At 42.9% G+C, this 21436-nt stretch overlaps 1 protein-coding gene across 1 annotated transcript; it reads left to right on the forward strand.

Annotated features, from left to right (window-relative positions):
* The first annotated feature begins 1047 nt into the window (after window positions 1-1047).
* On the forward strand, window positions 1048-2428 carry LOC110905410 (tabersonine-19-hydroxy-O-acetyltransferase). The gene has a single exon (XM_022151182.2). It carries the CDS (start codon window positions 1068-1070, stop codon window positions 2376-2378), a length of 1311 nt encoding a protein of 436 aa, XP_022006874.1. The 5' UTR covers window positions 1048-1067; the 3' UTR covers window positions 2379-2428.
* The last annotated feature ends 19008 nt before the right edge of the window (window positions 2429-21436 follow it).

The raw sequence follows: 21436 nt of genomic DNA on the forward strand, positions 1-21436 counted from the left end.
AAAACACCTTATTTCATGTTGATACATATAATGCACATGTGCATTTCTAATATTGGTAATGTAAAAAGTAGTGTATTACATATGGTAGTGTAAATGAAAGTGCAATTGTCTAATATATGTAATGAATTACGGAATTTGTCAAAGAAATGACAGAAATGCACATGTGCATGCTTGTGTATTATGGATGGAATGATAGATGAAAGAGAAAGTAGTGTACCAAAACACCTTATTTCCTGTTGATACATATAGATGCACATGTGCATTTCTAACATTGGTAATGTAAAAGATAGTGTATTACACGTAGTAGTGTAAATAAAAGTGCAATTGACTATTATTTGTAATGAATTACGGAATTTGACAAAGAAACGACACATATGCACATGTGCATGGATAACTGTTACTCGAAATTTTTTTTTTTTTGAAATTTTTTTTTTATTTTTTTTATTAACAAAATATAGCGATTTTTTCAAAAAAAATAGTAAAAAAATTTTTTTGGGTGTTTTTTAGATTTTTTTAGGAATTACTGTTTGTGTTCACACTGGTTCTCGCGGTTCTCGCAATAAGGGGTGGTTCCTAACGGATCTTTGTCCTATATATATATATATATATATATATATATAGGGTAGGGTTCATGCGAGAACCACTTTTATTGCGAGAACTAATGTGAACACAACATAATAAACCCACTACACCACCCAAAACCTAAAAAAAACCTAACCCCCACCCCACCCCTAAAAACCTAACCTCCCCCCCCCCCCCCCCCCCCCCCGCACTCAAAAAAAATTGTTAAGTTTTTTAAATAATCAAAGTATTCGTAACAATGTTAAGGTTTGCGTACGTATATGGTAGATATATAGGCAACACTCTTGAACTGACGTTTGTTCTTGACCTTATTAGTTTTGTATCCTAAACTTTGCCGAGGAATTTGTGTTTAAAACTTTGCCTTATAGACAATGTACCAACATGTATTTGTGTTTAAAACACGTGGTACAAATACTACTATATATAGACGTATCAACATATCATGATCAAACACAATAAAATCTTTCCTTCCATACTAAGTGACGATGATAGGGAAGATCCTACGATTCGGAAGAAGGCAACATCACACCATCATTTCTCGTGAAATAATAAAGCCCTCCTCTCCAACCACATCTCATCTCCGGACTTATAATCTTTCCTACCTTGATCAAGGCATCCCTCACATGTACATGCCACTAATTCTTTTCTATCCAAACAATGAAAATTGCAGTCTAACTGCTGATTACAAAGTCCAAAAGCTGAAGAAATCATTGTCACAGACCCTAACACGATACTACCCGTTTGCCGGCAGGTTACATACACCAACAACACCATACGTTGATTGTAACGACGAGGAAGTCGTGTTTGTCGAAGCCAAACACGACAGCCAACTCCACAAGTTCCAACATACCATTGAAGAAGAAGATGAGACTGTTGGCCAACTTTTTGCTGATGACATGGTGTGGATAAGGTCTCCTCATAGCACCAGTCTTGTTGGTGTTCAACTCAATCACTTTGCATGTGGCGGAATCGGGTTGGCAGTGTCTATGTCACATAAAATTTGTGATGGATGCACTCTTGGTTCATACATGAATTATTGGGCTTCTGTGGCTCGTTGTGGTTCCACTGATCACAAAGAGGTACTCCCTCTTAACCCACATTTTATTCAATCCCCAACTACTACCAATCCTATTAATCCTCTTCAGCCCACAACTCAAATTAGGTGTGCACACTTTGTCACCAGAAAATTCATTTTCCCCAATTCAAAATTAAGTGACCTCAAGAACAAGGTCTCCTCTATAAACAGTCCTACACGGTTTGAAGTATTGTCGTCTCTAATTTACAAAACCGTGGTGGCAGCTACCACCCAAAGATCATCTTCTTTTACGCCATATTTTTTAGCAATTCCCGTAGATGTACGTAACCATTTTGTCCCAAAGTTGCCCCAAACTACCGTGGGAAATTTCCTTAGAACTATGTTGGTGGCGACCCGACATGAAAGTGAAACTTCATTAAGTGTGTTGGTTTCCGAGATAAGAAAAGAGAAGATGGAAGTTAAGCGAGTCCGAAGTTGGCAACTGACTTCTCAAAGCTTGGAATCGGTTATGTCAAGAATAGGCGTTAGCAGATCCTTTTGGTGTTCGAGCTTATGTGGGTTCCCTTATAGCAAAGTTGATTTCGGATGGGGAAATCCCACCGTTGCAAGTGTAACGTTTGGAGCTTTGCGCAGGAATGGTTGTGTACTGATGGATACTCCAAATGGTGATGGTATCTTAGCACGGGTGACTTTAGACTCACTAGACATGGAAGTATTTCAGAATGACAAAGAATTGCTTTCATTTTGCAAAATTAACTGAATTTGAATCCCTATGCGTTTACTTGTTTATGATTAAATAAAAAAACGAATACTCCTTATACGTAATATATAATTGACAGCAACCTTTGTCAAAATTTGTAACTTGATCCAAAATTTAACAACCTTTGTCAAAATTTGTAACTTGATCCAAAATTTAACAGCAAGTTAGCAACATTAAAATTCACAATGATAACATAACGATCCCCGTTCTCATCAGTTGGCCGGTGTCAAAATTTAAATAAAACATGTTAAACACAATCTGTGAGTATACTCGAACCCTTTTTTGCTTTACGCACTTTTGGGTGTTACATACGTTACTTATTCTAAATCACAATCTACACACAACGCAACACTATTTATACGCTGACCGTTATTGCATGCTACGTGTTATTCGATGAATGCTTGTATGTTATGTTAACACAGTGATTGTTGCCTGACACCTTGATGTGCTAAAAGTGGTTCAATTAAATTAACTAAATTAAACCCTAAACTAGACTCTCTAAGCTTTAAATTTATAAAACTAAGACTCTCTAAACCCAAACCACACGACCGGCAAGTGTACCGATCGATGCAGTACAGCCTAAGGAAGTCCGAGTATCGAACCCAAGAGACTCTAATAAATTATGCTAATGACTCTATCTAGACTTAGGCTGACACGAACTTTAACTAATTGTTTATTTGATAGGGGGTTTTCTAAATATCCTAAAAATATAATAAAATATTAAACTAGAAAAATCAAAGAAAAGGTTATACACGAATGTGGACGAAGACTTTGACCAAAGGCGATGAAGGCTACCTAGGCTAGACGTAAGTTTAACTCAAAATGGATTTATACTCGATAATTTTGTGTTATGGAACCGGGATCTTTAAATGCTAAACCTATTAAGATACCAACTAAGCCCCTCAATCTCTCTCAAGGTGATTCTTGTGGCACTATCTAGGCTGTTACGCTTACCGGTTTACTAGATTTCCTCACAGTCCTCTAGTTTCTTGAAAGTGCCTAATTAAGACGATCTACCTCACAGCGCGAAAGTCTAAGGCAACTATGGTTTTTAATCTTGGTTTAATAGACAAGAGAATGTTAAAGGACTAGACCAATTCTTAGACCTAGCTATAAACCAAACCGAGACCTATTAATACCCTCGAGCCTCACAGCGACAAGAATAGCAGAAAACTTGATTTTATTAAATTACTGAATATTACTTCTAAGGTTACTTACTAGATTTTCACCCTAAAGGATTAATGATCTATTATGTGATATAGACACTCACCTAAATCAAGAACCCTAGCACAACCCTATTATGTGATAAAGACCGTCACCAAGGATCATACGAAGCAATGAACAGTAATAAAACAAATATCAAGCATGCATATACACCAAGTTAAAAGTCCATAGCTTTTACAACACAAGAAAGATCCATAAACCACGCCAAGAACCGAATAAAAATCCAAACTTTATTAAAGTATTGTCATTAGCCTAGGTAGTTAAAGATTTTTAGCCAGAAAACATGATCAAGAACATAAACAAAATCATAAACAGATCTGAATTCATCGTGTTACACATAAAAACGAAAGAAGAACGAAAGATTAGGATAGTAAAACCCGTAGTCTTCACTCTCGAACGCTCCTGGAGTATACCCGGATGATTCCTTGCTTCATAACGCTCTCAAGATCTTCAACAGCCTCTGATTATCGCCCCAAGAACTCCAATTCGTATTCGACTGTTGATGATGATGATGTTTTATAACCTTCAAAAACCTACTAGTCGTTGCCTGTTGAGTGGGCTGCACGTATTCACCTTTCTTGCGGCCCGCGTAACACATAAGCCTAAGCTTACGCGACCGGTTTCAAGGCTACAATTTCAAAAACATAACTTAAGTTTAGGCGGCCCGCGTAAGGATGTATGTTTAGTTCACGCGGCCCGCCTGAGGCCTTCTGAATGATTTTTCGATTCGTTTCCTTTCCCGAACTCTCGATTTCCATTCCAGCCTTTCGCCTTTCCAGGATTTGACTCGTTTCTGCTCCTTTTGGCTGTAAAAACCTGGAAATCACAAAATATCAATAGTATGTACATTCTATGCTAAAAACGAACGAAAAACAAATATCTAACTACTAAAAGGGACGCGAATAAGGATGTATTTTACAATACATCAAATATCCCCACACTTAACCTTTTTTTCGTCCTCGAAAAAGAATTGTGCAAACGGAATCATAGTCGGAATAGTCGATCGGGACAAAAGCTTAAGTTATTTTATTTAAATCGACACTCGTGTTAGCCGCGATTGCAAGTATAATGATCCTCTTAAACCCAACCCGGTTCCAAGCCCTTATCATGCAATTTAGATTCAAGTTCAGTCAATCCACCTAGGGTCTCACACTAAGAATTGCAAGTCCACCTAATCCCCCCTCAAGTTTATAGGACAAAAGGAACCACCACTGGGTTATTTCCTAACCGCCTTATACCAAGATCAAGAGAGTTTAAAATCAAATCTATTCTTTCCATTTTTTTTCTCGAGCGTAGACGTTGCTTTCCCTAACCCAGAGGCATTCCGGCTGTAGAGTCGCTATCCCATACCACAGATTACATAGGCTTTGGTACTTTTTTATTTTATTTTCGCAAGGTCGATTTCACACATTCTAGCGGTAATCCGGCTGTAGAGTCGCTATACCCAACCACAGACTACATAGAATAGCTACTTTCAATTAGTTTCTAGCTCGTTTATTTATTTATTTATTCTTTTTCCACGAGATAATGACCAAAAACTCTAACGATCTTAGCTTATAACGGCATCCCTTATACTATTTTTGGCGGTTTCAATTTCCCCACTCTCCCTAGATGAGAACCCACTAGTAGACCGACAATTAGGTAATTTTAAGATCAAAGGAACCCAGAACCGAATTAAGCCTACCCGCGCATCCCAAACTAGACACAAGCACGATTATTTATTCTCATATTATTATATATTTGAACCCGATTTTTCTATCATTTTCCGCTTTTATTTTGCAAACTTCTTGTTTCAAAAGACATTTTCTAATTTTTTAAATGTTTTTTTTTTGAATTTTTGAAATTTTTCAATTTTTTTTGTATTTTTCGGCTTTTTATGACTCAAGACTAACTAAAGACTCAACGAAAGTGTCCCATCCCCACACTTAAATATTGCATTGTCCCTAATGCAAGGATGAAAAACACAACTCCTAAAGCCTAAAAAAAATAAAAAGAAAAACGAAAAATGAATAAGAATACAAATTATACAAGTGGAACGACTTAGCTGAATAAATATGTGAGACTGTCAGTATGCCAGTCGATACCACACACGCCCTCCAACCCAAACGCGCTCAGCAAACTGTACTAACTCGGACACGCGAACGAAAGCGGCACTAACAACGACCTAATCAATCAAACATACCAAGCAAGCATAATATATACCATCATAGTACGTCATAATCACATCAAATATCAACCAACCCCCAAAACCCTACCAACCTATTTATAATATCAGTACAGACCAAAATATGAGGATCAAAACAGCATAAAATAAAAACAAAAGATATAACATCCATAAGCGCTGCTGCATCCTCAAACTACTCCCCAACCTAACCCTCATGTCTGCCCACAGGATCCTCCTGTCCACCAGCTGGACCCTCCTGCTGCGGCTGCCAAGACGGCGACGGCTGCAAGTGGAAGTGATCCATGATCACTCTCATACCATCCTCAATACGTCTCTGACCTGCTCTGCTCTCCTCATGCCTACTCTCCATCCTATCATATAACGCCTCTAACGTCAACGGCTCTGGTCTCGGCTGCCTAATCGGTTGCTCGCGTGCCGGCAACTGATGCCTCTGAAGCGGCACCTGATAACGATGTGGAATCGCAGCCTGCAACGCCCCTTCGGTAGCTGAATCTGGTGGAGGTGGCACCTGCTGCCCCTCTAGCACCGCTTCCCAGACCGGTGGCTCATCCCATGTAACTATCCTTGCCATCTGAAAGCTCTTCAGCTCCATGAGTGATGGAGCTGGTCCTGTATGCATCCTCTCAGGAGGATAATCAGCAAATATACCCAGATTCGCTGCTAACATCGTAATGTACGGCCCTCCATACAACCCTGACTGTCTTCCACCCTTCTTCGGCCTCACCAACGACCATGCTAGAATACTCGCCAGATTTGCTGGCCGACGCTCAACCATGCACATCAAACAAAACAAACTGTGCTGATTCACTTTATTATCCCCTTCATGCCTGCCTATCAATGTAGCTGCCAGTATCTTGTGCACAAACCGATAAAGAGGATCTCTGATATCCGATGCCACCATGTTGTTTTAAAATGGTGAAATAGCAATAGTGCGCCAAAACCTCGCTAACTCCTTCTTTAACACACAATAATCCTGCCTCTCCTTCACTACCTGCCTCAGCAAACCCCTAAACTCCTCAGACTCGACCTCCTGGCATAAGTAAAATCCAGTCACCTCTGCGAACTGTGGTAGTGTCATGTTGAAGATCCTCTTTACCAAAACAAACGAGACTACATCTGGCTCATCAAACCCTCCTGGATACCTATACTGAAATGTAGAATGAAACTCCAAGGTAAGCTCGTAGTACTAAGGTGCGTCACAATCCAGCACCATCCTAAACTTGGGCCCTAGCAACTCATACATCCTCTCAACCTGCCCTAATCGCCCAACTAGCTCCCAATCAATCCTCCTGAACTCCAGCAGCTGCACATCCTTAGTAACATCATACTTCATATACTCAGCTGTCCCAACCTTAAACCGTAGCAACGGGCTATCCCCAACCTCACACTCTGTCCATGCGGGACCCCGTCATCCCTATACTCAACCTCTCTAAGTGATATATCAGCCGGCTGTTCCTGAGCAGCTCCCTGAGCTCTAGTACTGCGCCTCTTGCGCTTTGTACCTGATGATGATCCTTCACCTGACATCCTGTTCAAAACAATTCAATAAACGCACAAAACAGGTGAACAGTTAGTAAACACAAGCGAATTTTTGGTATTTTTGAGTTTTTTAATTTTTTTTGGATTTTTTAAGAATTTTTCTGATTATTTTTTTATGAACTTTTTTTCTTTTTTTATAATAATATTTTAATAATATAATAATATAGCGTCGAGCGACGGCCGTATAGCATTTCATTCGCGGCCGTTGTTCGAAACAAGTGACTTATCGCAAAACGACTTGAAAACAAACCGAACTTCGCCCGAATGGAGATTGAGTACGAGCGAAGCGGTTTGATAATCAAGCGATGTGACAAACACGCAAAACGACACTAAAACGACTCAAACAAGACTCAAATGACTCAAAACGACACTAACAGACGCTGAAGACGCACGACAAGACACTTTGACGCAAAATACACGAAACTTACACTTTTATCCCCTCCCGGCACTTTGCTCGCCCTCGAGCAATCCCAAGTGCCGACAACCATCAACGTATGGATGCAACGGATAACGGTTCGCAATTTTAGTGAAAAAATGTCTTTTTATGTCAAAATGCGTGAATCGTATCCCCACACTGAACTGTACTATGCCCGTTTACCAAAACACCCCATCGCCCGTGTTAAAACCTGACCCATCTGAAATTTATTTCTAAGCGAAACAAAACAACCACCCCCCTTTAACTATCATTATCTCGTCCGAAAACAAACAAATCAGTCCGAAAACAAACAAATCAATCAATGCTCCAACCCGAGCCACCCGCACCCTCGCAATTACTTAAAAACAAATCTGCACATATGTTTTCTAGCACAATAAACAACCACACCTGCTGACAAACAAACCTGATCCATCAAGCATAACCATACGAACTCGAAACATCCTGCCATAGACCAATATGGACTCGACACATACCGGACTAACTCAACACAAAAACTACAGACCACTCAAGACTCGAAACAAATCAAAAACAAACTTTTATGACTACAAACGATTAACTAAACAGACCTGCAAACTTGACGCTAAAACCACTGACTCGACTACAGACCTGACACAGTTATCCATGGATTCGAAACATAAACTTATTGACCTGGCTCGAGACACAGACTTGACTCGACAAAGACACACAGCAGAATAAGTAAATGCAGGTACATACCTTATAATCGACGGAACTGAGACAGCAAAACTATAATCTGAAAATTGGTGGTGGCGGACCGGTGAATGCAGTGGTGGTTACGGGATCTTCGGTGGTGGTTGTGGGGTGTAACAGTGGTGGTGGGCGTGATATATGGTGGATGTGGTATGGTGCAAGTGAAATGGTTGTTAATGGTGGTGTGTGATTGGTTGAGATGGGAGCCACATATGATGTAAAGTGGTAAAGCTGGGGTTTTCGGATGCAGTGGTAAGGTTAATAGTGACTCGAAATGATGGGGTATGGTGGCTGAGATGGTGGTAGTGGGCGAATGTAAGTGGTCAGCGGTGGATTAAAGTAATGGTGGTGGTGGGTTTAAAATCGCCGGAGAAGGGAAGCGATTAAAGTTAGGGTTTCAATCTGAGTTGAATTTTGGGGATTAATCAAACTGTTGCCGACACATGAGTGCTAGGCGGCCCGCGTGAAGATTTAACTAAGTTTAGGCGGGCCGTTTCGCTCCTTAAGTTTTTCAAGTTCTTTTAAGCCCACACGGGCCGCGTAGAATAAAGCAAGAAGATGACGCGGGTCGCGTGGACAGTAAACAGCAACAATTCAATTGACAGCAACAGCAGAGTTTGCTGTTCTTGATTTTATCTAATCCCCAAAACAGCCCCGGCCCTTATTTTGTTGTTTTTAATATAAAACATACATGTGATGCTGCTTGCTTGTCGTATCCGCCTTCATGAAGGTGATGAAACCTGCAAAACTACTCACGACACATAAAAAACGCACAAATACGAAAAACGACGCACAAGACGCAAAAACACATAGACACTAAATTAACGACGCGACACGAACAACGACTCAATGTACAAACTCTACACTCGAGTTTTCACTCGAGAAACTACGCGGTGGTGCTAGGTGGGTCCGAAAGAGGAACGGTTTCCTCTTCGGTGGTGTTGATGGGACCTCCTAAGTAGTGTTTCAACCGATGTCCGTTAACTTTCCACGAATTCGACTTTTCTTCATCAAACAACTCCATGGTGCCGTACGGGAAAACCTCCTTCACGACATACGGACCGGACACCATCTCGACTTCAACTTTCCGGCAATTAATTTCAACCTTGAATTAAACAAAAGCACTTGATCGCCCACTCGAAATTTTTTCAACTTCCGCAACCTTCTATCATGCAAAGCTTTCGACTTTTCCTTGATGCTCCACGAACGATCATACGCGGCGTCACGAAGCGCCTCCAACTCATGAATTTGGAAAAATCGTCTCCTAACGGCCTCGGTCAAATCTAAATTCACTGTTTTGAGAGCCCAAAGAGCCTGATGCTCTAACTCGACCGGTAAATGGCACGCTTTCCCATAAACGATCATAAACAGCGTCGTTCCTAGTGGCGTCTTATAGGCGGTGCGGAATGCCCATAACGCATTGTCCAACTTATCGGACCAATCCTTTCTACTCTTCCCTACCGTTTTCTCTAAAATTCTCTTCACTCCTCGATTCGCATTCTCCACTTGCCCGCTCGTTTGCGGATGGTACGCGGTAGACAAGCGGTGCGTAACTCCATACCTCTCTAACGCCTTCTCCATAACGGTATTGCAAAAATGCGTACCGCGATCACTAATAATTGCCTTCGGAGTACCAAATCGTGTGAATAGCTTCTTCAAGAATCTCACCACCACTCGTGAATCATTCGTAGGCAAAGCTTGAGCTTCCACCCACTTCGAAACGTAGTCAATTTCCACGAGGATGTATCGATTCCCACTCGAAGATGGAAACGGCCTGAAATCAATGCCCCAAACTTCGAAGACTTCCAACACTTGAATAGGATTCTGGGGCATCTCATCCTTGGATGAGATGTTGCCGGTCCATTGGCAATGATCGCACTTTCTCACAAACTCTACTGCATCATCTACTACCGTCGGCCAATAAAATCCACAATCGAACACCTTCTGCGCAGTAACATGCGGACCATGATGTCCTCCAGTCAAACCCTCATGAACATGTCGAATGATGTCCCGACCATCCTCTCTACTCACACATCTCCTCAAAACTCGATCACCTCATATCCTGAAGAGGTAAGGCTCGTCCCATATATACTTCCGCGCATCATTCATAAGCTTTCTCCTCTGCTGGCGATGTATACCATCCATCAGGAAACCTCCGGCCAAATAATTGGCTATATCGCTAAACCATGGTAAATCCTTGGTCCCTGCCGTAACGGAATCAATAGACTCGTGGGGGAATCTGTCGCCTATCGCCTCCTCACGAATCTCCTCTCTCCTCGGATCCTCTAAACGGGACAAGTGGTCTGCCGCCACATTCTCTGCCCCTTTCTTATCCTTAATTTCAATATCGAACTCGGAAAGAAGCAGAATCCATCGTATAAGGCGCGGCTTCGCGTCCTTCTTCTGAAACAAGAAACGCAGAGCGGAATGGTCGGTAAACACAACGGTTTTCGAAAGAACACGGTACGAACGCAACTTGTCGAATGCAAAGACGACTGCTAACAACTCCTTCTCTGTGGTGGTGTAATTCTCTTGGGCATCATTCAAAGTTTTACTCGCGTAGTAAATAGGGTGAAAATGATTCTCCCGTCTCTGCCCTAACACCGCCCTGCTGCGTAATCGCTCGCGTCGCACATGAGCTCGAATGGCAAGCTCCAGTCAGGCGACACGAGAATCGGTGCACTCACCAACTTCTCATTCAGAAACTCAAATGCTTTGAGGCACTCCTCGTCAAAGACAAAAGGAATGTCCTTCTCCAACAATCGCGTCATGGGGCGTGTAATTTTAGAAAAATCAATGATAAACCGCCGATAAAACCCCTTATGACCGAGAAAACTACGAACCGACTTGACACTAGTCGGCGGAGGAAGCTGACTGATCGTATCTATCTTCGCTCGATCAACCTCAATGCCAGCTCGCGAAATCTTGTGCCCTTCCACAATACCCTCAGTCACCATGAAGTGACACTTCTCCCAATTTAACATCAGCTTCGTTTCAACGCATCTCTTCAACATCCTCTTAAGATTCACTAAGCACTGATCGAAAGAATTTCCATAGACCGAAAAATCATCCATAAACACCTCCAGCGAACTCTCTACCATATCCTGAAAGATCGCGATCATACAACGCTGAAATGTAGCTGGAGCGTTACATAAACCAAACGGCATGCGTCAATACGCGTACGTGCCATATGGACATGTAAAAGTGGTATTTTCCTGATCCTCTAGTGCGATAGGGATCTGGAAGTACCCCAAAAACCCGTCGAGAAAGCAATAGAACTGCTGACCCGCGAGACGCTCAAGCATCTGATCAATGAACGAGAGCGGAAAATGATCCATGCGAGTGGCATCATTTAACTTTCGATAGTCAATGCACACACGCCAACCCGTAACAGTACGAGACGGAATAAGCTCATTCTTCGCATTCAGAACAACTGCCATCCCCCCTTTCTTTGGGACGACCTGCGTAGGACTAACCCAAGCTGAATCAGAAATAGGGTAAATCAAGCCAGACTCTAACAACTTCATCACTTCCTTCCTAACGACATCCGGCATATTCGGATTCGAACGACGTTGCGGCTGCACTACAGGCTTGTAAACATCCTCCATCAGAATGCGATGCGTGCAAAAAGTAGGGCTGATGCCCTTGATATCAGATAGCCTCCAGGCAATCGCATCATTGTGCTCTCTCAACACCTCAATCAACCTCCCTTTCTCCTCCTCTGTCAACTTCGAAGATATGATGACAAGCATATTCGGCTTCTCTCCTAGAAATGCGTACTCAAGATGTGATGGAAGAACCTTAAGTTCTAAAGGCGGTGGAATTTCTACAGGAGTACTCTCATCACTAATCTCGTTGAGCTCCAACGTCTCAGGAACCCACAACTCGTCATCCTCATCTAACTGCTCCTCCTCGACTTCCTCAACTTTCTCCTCCTCAGGCTCGTCGATAACTCCCTCGCCCACTAAATCAGCTCCACTGATATACTCGAAACAAGTGTTGACACAGGATATGAAAGAATTTAGAAAGTAAACAGAATGACACGGCACGCTATCATCATCTCGACCTCCTGGATGCTGCATCGCTCTATCAATCTCGAATGTGACAATCTCGTCACCAGCACGAAAAGAAATCTTACCATCAAAGACGTCGATGATCGCCTTTGCGGTTCTAAGGAATGAACGGCCCAGAATAATAGGAACTCTCTCATCAGCCTCCATATCGAGCACAACGAAATCTACCGGAAAGACGAACTTATCTACCTTAACCAACAAATTCTCCACTATCCCACGAGGATACTTGACTGATCGGTCAGCCAAGGACAACAACATAAGAGTGGGTGTCAACTCTCCTAAACCAAGCCTCTCGTACAACGAAAATGGCATCAGATTGATGCTGGCCCCTAAATCGGCTAGGGCGTGAGCTGGGGTAACGGCTCCCCCAAAGAGACATGGAATGGTGAAAGTGCCAGGATCGGTTAATTTCTCTGGTAGTTTATTCAAGACTACCGCGGAACAACCTCCTGACAATGGAATATTCGAAAGCTCCCCAATCCTCTCCTTGCACTTCAAAAGATCTTTGAGAAATTTAGCGTACTTAGGCATCGACTGAAGTGCCTCGATAAAAGGAAGATTGATTTTCAACTGCGTAAACATCTCAAGGAATTTCCTGTATTCCTGAGCATACTTCTGATGCTTAAGGCGGCCGGGAAACGGAAGGCGGGAATGATCAATCACTGGTGCTGGCCGAACCTTCGTCGGCTGCTTCTCTACTTTCTTCTCTACTGGCGACTCCTCGGCGTGTGCGGTACTTGCTGGGTCTAGCCTCATGTGCACCTTGCCTGGAGCCTCCATCTCGATCTCCTCATCGACTTCATCCTCTTTCTCTTCCTCAACTCTCTCTCTCTCTCACAACCTCTCCCAAACTCTTCCCACTGCGGGTCGTAATAGCTTTCGCTGAATGATTCGCGGGATTCGTGAAGGTATTTCCCGAAAACTGACCAGGTGGATTCTCCTGCAACTGTTTAGCAATTCCACCTACTGTTCTTTGAAGATCTAAAAGTGTGGATTGCTGACTTTTGAGCTGAAGTTCGTGACTTTTATTGATCTGCTCCTGATTTTTAGCGAAATCAGTGAGAGATTTCCGCGTCGCCTGATTCTGAGTCATCATCGCCTGATTTTGTGTCATCATCTGAGCGAACATTTCCTCCATCCTACTCATATTCCCCTCGGAAGCCTTTCCACTACCTTGACTCTCCTGAGTCGACCCCCCACTAGCGAACTGTCCTCTTGAGCCACCAAACTGACCACTCTGACCCGAACCAGTACTCGTGTATATATCGGGCCCTCTACTCTGATACTGACCAGATGGAAATCCAGGACGATTTCCAGACGAACGATAACCACTAGTATTACCACTACCGCGCCAGTTGGAGTTGTAATTGGAATTATTGAACGGATTCATGGGACCCCTAGACTGACCGGCTATGTACTCTACCTCCTCAAGAGTAAGGGTAGGACAATCTATCGTATCGTGACCCCCTCTACATACCTCACACCTATCAACTTTCTTCTTAATCTCACTCAGCTCTTGTCTCATCTCTTGCCTCAAAGTCTCGACTATAGCAGCTACCGATGGATCCAAGCTAACTTGGTTTACCCCTCGACCGGCCGAGGAGGTACGCACAGGAATGGAAGTCCTGCTGGTAGTGCCGTAATCCATATCAGAGTGAGCAAAACTCTCAAACAAATCGTTACACTCATTCACTGTCTTTTTACCCATAAGCTGCCCTCCAGCTAAAGTATCGAAACGAGCTCTAATCTCAGAGTAAGACCATTGTAGAATTTTTCAACTAACGCCCAGTCAGACAAACCATGCTGAGAACAACGAGAGATCAAGGTCTGAAAACGCTCCCAAGCTAAGTGGTACGGCTCATCAGGCTCCATGTGGAAGGAGTGAATCTGATCACGAAGGCAAGACGCCTTGGCTGGGGGAAAGTACTTGGCTAAGAACGCATCACGAAGACCTGCCCAAGTAGTGAAAGTGCCTGCGGGCTGAGAATCGAACCAGAAGGCTGCGCGTCCAGCGAGTGAGAATGGAAAGACCTGAAGGTATCGAGCATCGAGGTTCACCCCCTCGATGGAGAAGGTGATACAAAGGCGAGTGATGCGATTGATATGAGCGGGCGCATCCTCGTCGTCGCAACCATGGAACTAACATGAATTGGTGATGGCGGTCATGATGTAAGAAGGAATCTGCCAGGACCGATCATTCGCGATGTTCGGAAGGGTGATGGGTGATGTAGCACCGGTGAAACCGGTGGTAGCCTGCTGGTAAATGGTGCGGTTTGCCATAGCGGGTGGAGGACTAGGTGTACGAGAACGGGAGGGTGGTGGGGAAACGTGGGGTGATATCTTTGGTGAAAGTGGAAAATCGAGATCAGGGGTGGAATGCGAAAACGAAGGTAAGTTAGAAGAACTTACCTCGAGTGCAGAAGATGAGACGGAAGACTTGATCGCAAACGGAAGCGGTGGTGGACCCTGCGAGCGTGTATGGGGCATCAACTACACAAACCGAATGCAAACAAGTAAGAAGACTCTAACGAATGACTCGACAAACTATAAAAGACACTAAAGCAAATATTTTTTGATTTTTTTTTATATAACTAGACTCCTACGACTCAACGAACAAACAAATAGCACGTAATATGTCAAGTAAGTCCAAACAAAGTAATTAACGCAATCGCCGAAGAGTCCCCGGCAACGGCGCCAAAAACTTGATGTGCTAAAAGTGGTTTAATTAAATTAACTAAATTAAACCCTAAACTAGACTCTCTAAGCTTTAAATTTATAAAACTAAGACTCTCTAAACCCTAAACCACACGACCGGCAAGTGTACCGATCGATGCAGTACAGCCTAAGGAAGTCCGAGTATCGAACCCAAGAGACTCTAATAAATTATGCTAATGACTCTATCTAGACTTAGGCTGACACGGACTTTAGCTAATTGTTTATTTGATGGGGGGTTTTCTAAATATCCTAAAAATATAATAAAATATTAAACTAGAAAAATCAAAGAAAAGGCTAAACACGAATGTGGACGAAGACTTTGACCAAAGGCGATGAAGGCTACCTAGGCTAGACGCAAGTTTAATTCAAAATGGATTTCTACTCGATAATTTTGTGGTATGGAACCAGGATCTTTAAATGCTAAACCTATTAAGATACCAACTAAGCCCCTCAATCCCTCTCAAGGTGATTCTTGTGGCACTACCTAGGCTGTTACGCTTACCGGTTTACTAGATTTCCTCACAGTCCTCTAGTTTCTTGAAAGTGTCTAATTAAGACGATCTACCTCACAGCGCGAAAGTCTAAGGCAACTATGGTTTTTAATCTTGGTTTAATAGACAAGAGAATGTTTAAGGACTAGACCAATTCTTAGACCTAACTATAAACCAAACCGAGACCTATTAATACCCTCGAGCCTCACAGCGACAAGAATTAATGATCTATTATGTGATATAGACACTCACCTAAATCAAGAACCCTAGCACAACCCTATTATGTGATAAAGACCGTCAGCAAGGATCATACGAAGCAATGAACAGTAGTAAAACAAATATCAAGCATGCATATACACCAAGTTAAAAGTCCATAGCTTTTACAATACAAGAAAGATCCATAAACCATGCCAAGAACCGAATAAAAATCCAAACTTTATTAAACTATTGTCATTAGCCTAGGTAGTTAAAGATTTTTTATCTAGAAAACATGATCAAGAACATAAACAAAATCATAAATAGATCTGAATTCATCGTGTTACACATAAAAATGAACGAAGAACGAAAGATTAGGATAGTAAAACCCGTAGTCTTCACTCTCGAACGCCCCTGGAGTATACCCGGATGATTCTGTGCTTCAAAACGCTCTCAAGATCTTCAACAGCCTCTGATTATCGCCCCAAGAACTCAGATTCGTATCCTCCTATCGACTGTTGATGATGATGATGTTTATAACCTTCAAAAACCTACTAGCCGTTGCCTGTTGAGTGGGCTGCACGTATTCACTTTTCTCGCGGCCCGCGTAACACAAAAAAGCCTAAGCTTACACGGCCGGTTTCAAGGCTACAATTTCAAAAACATAACATAAATTTTTCGATTCGTTTCCTTTCCCGAACTCTCGATTTCCGTTCCAGCCTTTCGCCTTTCCAGGATTTGACTCGTTTCTGCTCCTTTTGGCTGTAAAAACCTGGAAATCACAAAATATCAATAGTATGTACATTCTATGCTAAAAACGAACGAAAAAACAAATATCTAACTACTAAAACGAACGCGAATAAGGATGTATTTTACAATACATCACACCTTAGCAACGATAGTACTATAGTTTGGACTCAGCACCTGTCGTGGACAGGGGTTGTTAAGGGCTTTACTTCGCATGTCCCAGTGGGGATATGTGTTACGCATTCTATAACTCGCAGTCACGTCTGTGCATATTTCTCTATCGATAACCTACTTGCCTTCACTTTGTACATGTTACATGCTAGTTATGCGTAAACTATTTCGAGCTCTATTATTAATATCAAACTTGTATGCTCACCTTTACACTATGTGTATTGACCTCTATTTTAATGTATGTGACAGGTGTTTGAATGCTTAGGATGTTGTGCTTACCTGCTTTAGTGGAATCAAGTAGGGAGGAGTCTAGAAACAAATCGAAAACAATTTATCTATTTTGAATCTGAGTTATCGGAACAATTGATCTGTCTTCGAGAAAACAATGTCTGTAATAACTGCTTTTATTTGATATATTATGGTATGGGACATAATGATAAATATCCGGTAATTTTAGTTGTTATGGATTTCTCATGGACAATCTGTTTCGCTCAGTGCCATGCCCCGATGTTTCCGTCATCGGTTGGGGTGTGACAGATTGGTATCAGAGCCATAACTATAGGGAATTAGACAAGACTCGATCTAGTCCGGGTCGGTGTCTTAGAAACGACCTAGTCTATAGTCTAAGTACCAACAGACCGCTTTGTGCGAACCCGTTAGGGGTCCCGCACAAGCTTAATGCTATTTCTCGATCGCCTTGCACTCACGCTATGCTATCACACTGCCTTTCCTAAGGTAGTCGCACTGCATTGATGAACCAGTGATTGGATCGAGATTAAAGGTGAAACCCGTAAACTCTCGATTAAGTCGCCTGTTCGACCCGCGTTTTATCTATAAACGGGAGAATTTGCGTTGAATCAGGAGTGAAATCCGCACTTCAACGAAGATTTTCTTCTCTATTTTATCAAAGCAGGAACTAAGCTGTTAAGCCGGGAGTGAAACCCGAACCTTGACGACTTGTTCCGTTCTCATTGTGGTTTTTACAACACTCTCACCGAAGTCTCGACGGACTCCAACGACTTGAAGTACCACTGTAACTGGAAGGATGCGTGCCAATCACCCAAAGTCGAGGCAAGAGCACAGCCTTGAAAGCCAAAGTGTGTGCCAAAAGTTCCTGTGAATAGTCGAATCACTTTGGGTAGTCAATGTCTATCAGCCTGAGACAATCCATATTCTATTTCAAGCTCGCAATCGCCGATTTTATATGTTTCGATTCTGAGCCTGCAACTGCTGACTCTGATATTTGTCGATTTTACATGAACTTTATGTGTTTTATGTGGTTTCACCTACTTATATGTTCCGATTTTGGTAATTGTTACGCTTTCCGTTACTCGCTTTGATCAACACACACAAATCGCACTGCACATCTATCTCAACACGTTAACAAATCGTTGCTACTTGTGGATGATCGCATGCTATATTACTCGTTATGCTATACTACTCGCTGTGTACTCGTCAATCGCAATCGCTATTCTCGAACGCGCGGCCTTGAATGATAGGTTTCTGTATTCTGACTGCTTCCTGTGCTTATGTGCTTATGTGCTTCTGTGACTTATGTGCTCCTACGTGCTTATGTGTTTTATGATTATGTGATTTTGTGATTATGTGCTTGTATGGTAGACGTGTTCCTGTGCTTTATATAAGGTAGCTTTTGGTGTTTCGCTAGACTATGTTAGGATTAATCGAAATAGCGTTTTGAATTTGTGGCGCTGTCTATTGCAGACAATATCGTCATTTGGATATTTTCACTCACGATAAGCGTGCCGCAACCACAATGACAAACGCATCGCCTCTCTGGTCGCTAAACAGATAGCAAAAGTCATCCCCCAGATCGTCAGTGAATTGAATGAAAACGCTAGCAAATCATCTGAAGAATCCCGGACAGATTCGCCAAAGTCTGCTTTTAGCTTCAAGCAGTTCAAAGCTTGCGGTCCGAAAGACTTCACCAGCAAAGATGGTCCTACGACCATGTTTCAATGGTTCGATTCGATTGAGGTCACCCTGCGTCAGAGCAACTATCCTGACAACCTCCAAACTGTTAACGCCACCGGCGTCTTCCAGTCCCACGCTTTAGACTGGTGGACGGCCGAGAGAAACAAGAGAGGAAACGACGCAGCTTATGGATTAATTTGGGATGAGTTGAAGGACCTGATGATAAAAGAGTTATGCCCTCCTCATGAGCTCCAAAAGTTGGAGGACGAGTTCTGGCATCTGAAGTAGAAAGATGGTGACAACGCTGCTTTGACGGCTCGCTTCAAGCAGCTCAGCATAATCTGCCCTGGGCAAGTTACTACGCCCGAAATCACCATCAAGAAATACATCTGTGCACTTCCGGATTGTGTGGCTGATTTCGTCCAAGCTGCCAAGACGCCAACTATCGAGGAAACTTTTCTACTCGCTGCTGAGATCAACGACAAGTGAGTCAAAGCTGGATATTGGGATAAAGCTTCCAAGAATCTACATCAAGCCACCACCGCTGCAGCCGCTGAAACCGCCGCCGCATCGCAGTCTTCAAAGTCCTCTCGTCACAAGAGGAAGAACAACAACAACAGTAGCAAGAATTGCGCTGTCACCACTGTTGCCCCGCTCCAAGTTGTACCAGCTCACCAGCAGCCTCAACACTGCCAAGTCACTACACTAGTTACTCAAGCACCGCTGGCCAAGCGTGCTTACACTGGTCCACACCCTGCTTGCCCTACATGCACCTATCATCACCCAGTGGGAATCGCCTGCAGATACTGTGTGCATTGCAACATGTACGACCATTTCACTGCCAACTGCCGTACAGGTCCTCGCCAAGCTCCAGCTCCTGCTCAACAAGTTCTACTTCCTGCTCCTCAAGGCCAACAAGTGGCTCCTGCCCCTGCGATCCACGCTAGAGCTTGCTTCGCTTGTGGTGATCCCAACCACTTCTCGAACATATGCCAGAACCGAGTGGTGAAGCAAGAGCCACAACAGCAGCAGCCCCAGCAACAACAGCAGCAGCAGCAAGTAGCACGCGAATGAACTTTCAACATCAATGTCCGCCAAGCTCAAGCCGATACCAATGTGGTCAATGGCACGTTCCATGTGAATGGTATATATGCTTCATGTTTATTTGATACTAGAGCCAATAACTGTTTTATGTCGTTAGAATTCAAAAAGTTCCTTAATCGTAAGCGCGCCCATCTCCCTTCGTCATTCGATGTTGAAGTTGCCACTGGAAGAACCGTCGCTGTCAATTCTGTTCTTCGTGATTGTGCTCTCGAACTCAACAATCACGTCTTTCCTATCGACCTTATTCCGATGTAGCTCGGTAGTTTTGACGTCATAGTAGGCATGGATTTCCTTCGGGAAAATCGTGCTGAAGTTGTTTGTTTCGATAAGATGATTCGCTTCTCGCTCGCTAATGGTGATTTATTGTGTGTCTATGGTGATGTCGCGTCGAAGAAACTCCAACTCATGTCATGTGTCCAACCTAGCAAGTATCTCCGCAAGGAATACAGAGCTTTCTTGGCAAACATTGTAGTAGCAGAGGAGAAAAAGAAAGGTAATCCTGGAGTAAACAATGTTCCCGTTGTTCGTGATTTTCCTCTCGTATTTCCTGATGAGCTACCCGGATTGCCGCCGAGTCATGATATCGACTTTCGTATCGACCTCATTCCTGTAGCAAATCATGTTGCTAAAGCACCTTATCGTCTCGCCCCCTCCGAAATGCGCGAACTCTCCAGTCAGCTCCAGTTATTGCTTGATAAAGGCTTTATTCGCCCTAGCACCTCTCCTTGGGGCGCACTGATGTGCACAAAATGCAACATATAAATAACATCAATTGTGGCATAAAACTAACCCTTTTTAGTACTAATGTTGGAAAAAGTGTGTTTTGTCTTCCTTTTGTATTTTTAGGATTAAATGAGCTCAAATGAACAAAAGAAGCCAAAAGACAGCTAAATCTAACATAAATACAAGAAAAGGAACAAACGTGGCATGCCTGACCTCCCGACAGCATCTTCCCAAGCAAAACAAGATAACAGAATGTTGAACACGCCCCGTGCTCAGTGAGTTAACTTTGTGGTTTGGATGATTAAACTATGGTAATTTAGAGTGAATGTTGTGGTTTGGTGTAATGTTTATTGATAAGACAGGTACATACGAGGCTTAGGGTACTAAATATTAGTACTACTAAAGCCGGGACAAGAAAACCGAAGCCAGAAACCTGTTTTTCACCTTTGCAGATTGTCTACACGGGGTCGTGTCCAGCCAACACGCCCCCGTGCCCACTTCCCCAGACCTGCTGTTTGTTTAATTCTGCAGATTTTTTGCTAGACGCGGGGCCGTGCCCAGCCAACACACCCCCGTGTCCACCTTCTGTAAGTTTTCGTTACTGGCAATCTGACCACGGGGTCGTGTTCATCCAATACGGGGACGTGTCCAGACGCCCAGTAACATAAAATTTTGCTTTTTCACACCTTTTTACATATTCAATCAACCTAAAAACTTATTTTTGGGACACATTAAAGACAATGTGTAATTTAAGTGTGGGGGGATGCTAAAACCTTGAATCTTGCAAGTCCTAATTAACAAGCCTTACACAAAAA

The sequence above is a fragment of the Helianthus annuus genome, chromosome 2, assembly GCF_002127325.2.
Source record: "Helianthus annuus cultivar XRQ/B chromosome 2, HanXRQr2.0-SUNRISE, whole genome shotgun sequence".
In the NCBI taxonomy this organism is placed as follows: domain Eukaryota; kingdom Viridiplantae; phylum Streptophyta; class Magnoliopsida; order Asterales; family Asteraceae; genus Helianthus; species Helianthus annuus.

What these genes read in the sequence shown, in the direction of transcription:
- LOC110905410 (XM_022151182.2), top strand. Translation starts at nt 1,068, where the DNA reads ATGATAGGGAAGATCCTACGATTCGGAAGAAGGCAACATCACACCATC.